Source organism: Mus pahari, chromosome 23 (assembly GCF_900095145.1).
Source record: "Mus pahari chromosome 23, PAHARI_EIJ_v1.1, whole genome shotgun sequence".
Classification (NCBI taxonomy): Eukaryota; Metazoa; Chordata; class Mammalia; order Rodentia; family Muridae; genus Mus; species Mus pahari.
In genome coordinates this window covers 12,437,566-12,443,405 of record NC_034612.1, presented here as the reverse complement: position 1 = coordinate 12,443,405, position 5,840 = coordinate 12,437,566, and the positions used below count along the sequence as shown (strand labels likewise).

The following is a 5,840-nucleotide window of genomic DNA, read 5'->3' as shown; positions in this document are numbered from 1 at the left end:
TGCGCCACCACACCCAGCTTGCTTTGGCGTGTTCTAGACCACTTTGCTGGCAGGTTTTGTGCTTTGAGGCTGGAGGCTGTCCCAGGCACTGCTAAGCAGGCTATCTTCTGCACACACCCAGTTCCCATCCTCTTTAAAGTTCCACTGAATGGGCACATTAGTTCTCACGCAGAGAAGACTACAGTTCTGGGGTGCTCTTCTCAGGGAGTGTATGGAACTTTGGTTTTGTCCCTTCCTCGGTATATTAGAGCATTTTGCTTGATGCTTACCAAGGGCTCAGCTAGGAGCCCTTTGGGGCTATTGCAGGAACTCTACCCAGGAAATAGATTGTTGACTGAAAGATCTTCAGGTTATGCAAGACATTTATTAGATAATTTAAAAGGTACCAAAGGTTACAGGGTGAAATGTCTCCACTGTGGCCTGGAAACCCAGTGGTGCTCGTTTGTCAAACATTATGCCACTATTAGCTCTGTGTATATGGTTATCTCTTGTGATTCCCCATGTGATGTCCAGCTATCTTGGGAAGTTTTCACTGTGGTGAATATTAATTGGTCACAGCTTTCACTGCTTACAACATTTTTGAGCAAAGTCATAAAAATAAGTTTTATAAAAGAATAATGTTGGGCTGGAGAGATGGCTCAGTGGTTAAGAACACTGACTGCTCTTCCTAAGGTCCTGAGTTCAAATCCTAGCAACCATATGGTGGCTCACAACCATCTGTAATGGGATCGGATGCCCTTTTCTGGTGTGTCTGAAGACAACTACATTGTACTTATATTAATAAATAAATAAATCTTTAAAAAAAAAAAAAAAAAAAAGACGGTTACAGCTTTGAGACGGCAACAGAAGTCCTGTCCATGTTTCATTTCCCTTATATCCTGTATTTCAGTGTCTAGAAGCACCGGTAAACTATGATAATCAATTAGCTAGTCATACTCTGTGACATGGAATATTGGATGAGCTCTTTATATACATGGTTCTTCTTTAGCACTGGGAGAAATTTCGTTGATTTCTGCATTTGTCTAGCCATATGTGCCTCCTGCTTTTTACATTATTTGGAGGTCTGGGGACAACTTAAGACAGTCTGCTCTCTCCATTGTGGGGATCAGATTTGCCTTCAAGTGCCTACCCACTGCACAATCTCACTGACTACTTCCTACCTCTAGCTTTTTACTTAATTTTTAAGATTTGTGTTACTGTGTGAGATGTGGGAAGAAAAGACAACTTTGTGAAGTTTCTCCCCTCCCCCCATGGGTTCTAAGAACTGAACCCATGGGGCTCTGGTTCCTATGCTTGCTTGGCAAGCTGTCATTAACAACCTGTCCCCCAGCCTTGTTCTTTCTCCCCCCATGGAAGCTAGCAGAAGTTTAGATCTTGTGAAGTAAAAGTCTTATTATTACCATATATCTTCAACTCAGGTCTCTTTTCTTATTTCTTGCCACTTGGAAGGTAAAATAGCGTTTGTACTGCTTTCTGTTTGTTTTGTGATGTAATTGATGGAACTATTTGTTGTCTGTGTTGCTTTTCTGATGGATGTTCCTGTGTATTTCAGAAATATTCAGTGTGTGTGTGTGTGTGTGTGTGTGTGTGTGTGTGTTTGACCTCAGATTCATTGCACCACTGAGGGAGAGCTTGCAGTCTTGATCTTCCGGTGGGAATTACAGTGTGTGTACCATAGGTAACCACTCAGTTTTAGGGACCACACCCCACACCCCGTCTACCACCTGACCCCAGCCTTCTTCTAGCTTGCTTAAATGTAAACTACATTGTAGTGTATGTTGTGTTCACAAAAAGATCAAGGTGGGGGCTTGTGTTCTATGGAGGTGTAATCATGTATGGGGGGTTGCCTAAGTGGGCCCATGCTAAGACATCCCTTCCCCCAAGGGACAGCCACATAACCATATAGTATGGGGAGAAGGGAGTCAAGAGGGTTGTAGAGGCAGAGAGAGAGCAGAGAAGTAGAGGCCAGCCATGAGCATGTGGGAAGAAAGAAGCAAGAGAGCAAGGGGGGTGGGCAAGCGGCTCATTTTATAGTGGGTTAGGCCGGACCGTTGCCAGGTAATGGTGGTGGTGGAGCTTAGACAGAATGCTAACAGTACAGTATACTACAGTATTGGCAGTGTAGTACCCTTGATCTGTTCACTCTGCTCAGAAATAGAGATGTGTTTACCGGTTGTGTTGTACATAAGGTATTTGTTTTGGGGGTTTGTTGTTGTTGTTGTTGTTGTTGTACATAAGGTATTTGTTTTGGGGGTTTGTTGTTGTTGTTGTTTTGGGGTTTTTGTTTTTCGGTTTTTTGTTTGTTTTTGTTTTTTGAGACAGGGTTTCTCTGTATAGCCCTGGCTGTCCTGGAACTCACTTTGTAGACCAGGCTGGCCTCGAACTCAGAAATCCACCCGCCTCTGCCTCCCAAGTGCGGGCATTTGGTCTTAAAAAGCATATTTGATATGGAATCATTCATCTTTAGGTAACCATAAAAGTTGCTCACTTTAACTGACCCCTCCCCCTTTTAATCTCTTAATTAGTTGGTGACAAAGTTCCTGCTGATATTAGATTGACATCCATCAAGTCTACAACTCTAAGAGTTGACCAGTCAATTCTTACAGGTAAGTTTTATATATATATACTGGAAAATCACTCAAATTTGAAGCCTCTTCTCTCAGCTGTATGTACCCCCTTTATGGGATCCTACCCTAACTGTCTGTAAGATACTTAATTTCTTAGTTATCATGATCTAGGGTGGAATAATATCTGCAGGCAGGGTGGTCGGGTTTAAAGAAGTGCTGGCAGGCTGAAGACATGGCTCGCTGGTAAAAAAACCAACCGCTCTTCCAAAGGACCTGGGTTCAATCCCCAGCATCCACAAGGCAATCACAACTCCAGCGCCCTCACAAACAGACAGACAGACATGCAGGCAAAACACCAATGCATATAGAACAAAAGAGGAATCACACAGTACATTGCTGATGAGCTGGGCGTGGTGGCTACACTTCTAATCCTAGCACTTTGAAGGTAGAGGTAGGAAAATCTCTTGTGAGTTCAAGGCCAGCCTTGTCTATAGAACAAGTTCAGGACAGCCAGGGCTACATAGAGAAACCCTGTCTGAACAAAACAAAACATAACACATAACACTCTTCCCACCCCCATACATACATTTAAAAAAAAAAAAAATAAGTGCTATCCTGAATAGCAAGTAAATATAAATTTTAAAGGCTGTCAATATTTATTTGGGTTCAGTTTTAAAAGTAACTGACTGATCATAATTCGGTAACTCCATGCCACCTGAAGCACCCCCCCCCTTTTTTTAAGATTTATTTTATATATATATATACACACACACACACACACACACACACACACACACACATATACATACACTGTAGCTATCTTCAGACAGCAGAAGAGGGCATCAAGTCCCATTACAGATGGTTGTGAGTCACTATGTGGTTGCTGAGACTTGAACTCAGGATCTCTGGAAGAGCAGTCGGTGCTCTAACAGCTGAGCCATCTCTCCAAGCCCCAGTCCAATCAGCTGGGCATTAAACACTTGGGTTTTTTGTTGTTGTTGTTGTTGTTGTTGTTGTTTTTAAAGATTTATGTATTATATGTAAGTACACTGTAGCTGTCTTCAGACACTCCAGAAGAGGGCATCAGTTTTTGTTATGGATGGTTGTGAGCCACCATATGGTTGCTGGGATTTGAACTCAGGACCTACGGAAGAGCAGTCAGTGCTCTTAACCACTGAGCCATCTCACCAGCCCTAAACATACACACTTTTTTTTTTTTTTTTTTTTTTTTTGGATTTTCGAGACAGGGTTTCTCTGATTAGCCTTGGCTATCCTTGGCTATCCTAGAACTTACTTTGTAGACCAGGCTGGCCTCGAAATCAGAAATCTGCCTGCCTCTGCCTCCTGAGTGCTGGGATTAAAGGCGTGCGCCACCATGCCGGGCTCTAAACACTTGTTTTATACAAACTGCTTAACTAGTAAAATTCCTTTAGCAACATCAGCTCAAGTTATTTAAGCCATAAAATGTTAGGGAAATGATTGGGTTGTATACCTGAAATCCTCGGGGTATGTCTAGAAATAGACAAGAGAGAAAACTGGAAAAGGATCAGAGTCATGAAGGTTCCCTTTTTTCCCTCTTGGCTTTTTGAAGCAGGATATCCTGGAGGCCAGGCTGTCCTCCCACTTGATAGATAGCTCAGAGGAACCTTGAGCTGCTCTTTCTACTGTCTGTCCTGTCCAGCAGCTGGGCATAAAAGCATGTTCCGCCACTCGGCTTCATAGAGTGCCGGGGACTGAGCCCAGACTTTGCACGCTGAGTAAGCACAGTCAGCTGGACTGCACTCCCAGCCCTACTGAAGGCCAAGTCATAGTTCAGGCAGACGCTGTAGCTCTGACTCTTCCAGGGGTATTTCAGGATGTTATTGCAACATTAGTCTTTAGTTTTCTTTTCTTTTCTTTTTTAAAGATTTATTTATTGTTATACACTGTAGCTGACTTCAGACACACCAGAAGAGGGCATCAGATCTCATTATGGGTGGTTGTGAGCCACCATGTGGTTGCTGGGATTTGAACTCAGGGCCTTCGAAAGAGCAGTCAGTGCTCTTACCCGCTGAGCCATCTTGCCAGCCCTAGTCTTTATTTTTAAAATTATACTTTTTGTAGTCCTGACATTCCTTACTCTAACATTAATTTCCATTACTGAATTTTCTAGTTTGCCTGTTTTGAATCGGTTGAGCCCTTTGTTCCTTTTCCCATATTGGAAATGGCTATGTATGTTTTGGCTTGTTTTGTGACTGGGTCTCACTGTGTTGCTCGTCCCTCAGACTGGATTTGTTTGTAGCACACGGTGGCCATGGTGAACTTGGAGCTTACTTGCTTCAGTCCCTGTGTGCTGAGATTACATTGGCAGTGATGAACAGTGGGAATGGGGTGCTGTGGGATTGGCTATGCTGCAGATAGAGCTAACCATCCTCTCATAACCTCCATAGGTGAATCTGTCTCAGTCATCAAGCATACTGACCCTGTCCCTGACCCCCGAGCTGTTAATCAAGACAAAAAGAACATGCTCTTTTCTGTGAGTACTTTTATCAGATGCTGGGGGTAAGGTTTCCTGGGGGTTGAACCAAGGGCCTCACCTAAGAGTGTACTTTTATCTGGAGATAGTCCCTGTCTCAATTAGGGTTTCTATTGCTGTGAAGAGACACCATCACCACAGCAACTTTTATAAAGGAAAATATTTTATAAAGGAAAATCAAGGGTGGCTTACAGTTCATAGGTTTAGTCTATTATTATCATGGCAGGAAGCCTGGTAGTATGCAGGCAGACATGGTGCTGGAGAGGTAGCTGAGAAAAGTTCTACATCCGGATCCTGAGATAGCAGGGAGAGAGAGAGTGGACCTCGAGACCACACCTGTTCCCAATAATGCCACTCCTTATGAGTATATGGGGGCCGTTTTCATTCAAACTACCAACAGCCCAAAGTTCTGATTTTTTTTCTTTTTTACTGGCCACTCTCAATGGCCAGACGTAAGGAAATATCCAGTTATTCCAAAGATATTTTTGTTTGTTTGTTTGTTTTTTCGAGACAGGGTTTCTCTGTAGCCTGGCTGTCCTGGAACTCACTTTGTAGACCAGGCTGGCCTCAAACTCGGAAATCCGCCTGCCTCTGCCTCCCAAGTGCTGGGATTAAAGGCGTGCGCCACCACACCCAGCCTTTTTTTTTTTAATGAAATATTTTTTTTTTTAAAGATTTATTTATTTATTATATGCAAGTACACTGTAGCTGTCTTCAGACACTCCAGAAGAGGGTGTCAGATCTTGTTACGGATGGTT

General features: G+C 43.1%; 1 protein-coding gene across 2 annotated transcripts in view; it reads left to right on the top strand.

Annotated features, from left to right (window-relative positions):
• The window catches only part of Atp2a2 (ATPase sarcoplasmic/endoplasmic reticulum Ca2+ transporting 2), a 49,328-nt gene that overhangs the window by 26,273 nt on the left and 17,215 nt on the right, over positions 1-5,840 (top strand). For both annotated transcript variants that reach the window (XR_003842958.1, XM_021187035.2), the window contains exons 6-7: positions 2,526-2,606; positions 4,997-5,082. Coding sequence is in view for 1 of the 2 variants with exons in the window: in XM_021187035.2 (XP_021042694.1) it covers positions 2,526-2,606; positions 4,997-5,082 (167 nt within the window). In the remaining variant the exon portion in view is untranslated. The remainder of the gene's footprint in view (positions 1-2,525; positions 2,607-4,996; positions 5,083-5,840) is intronic.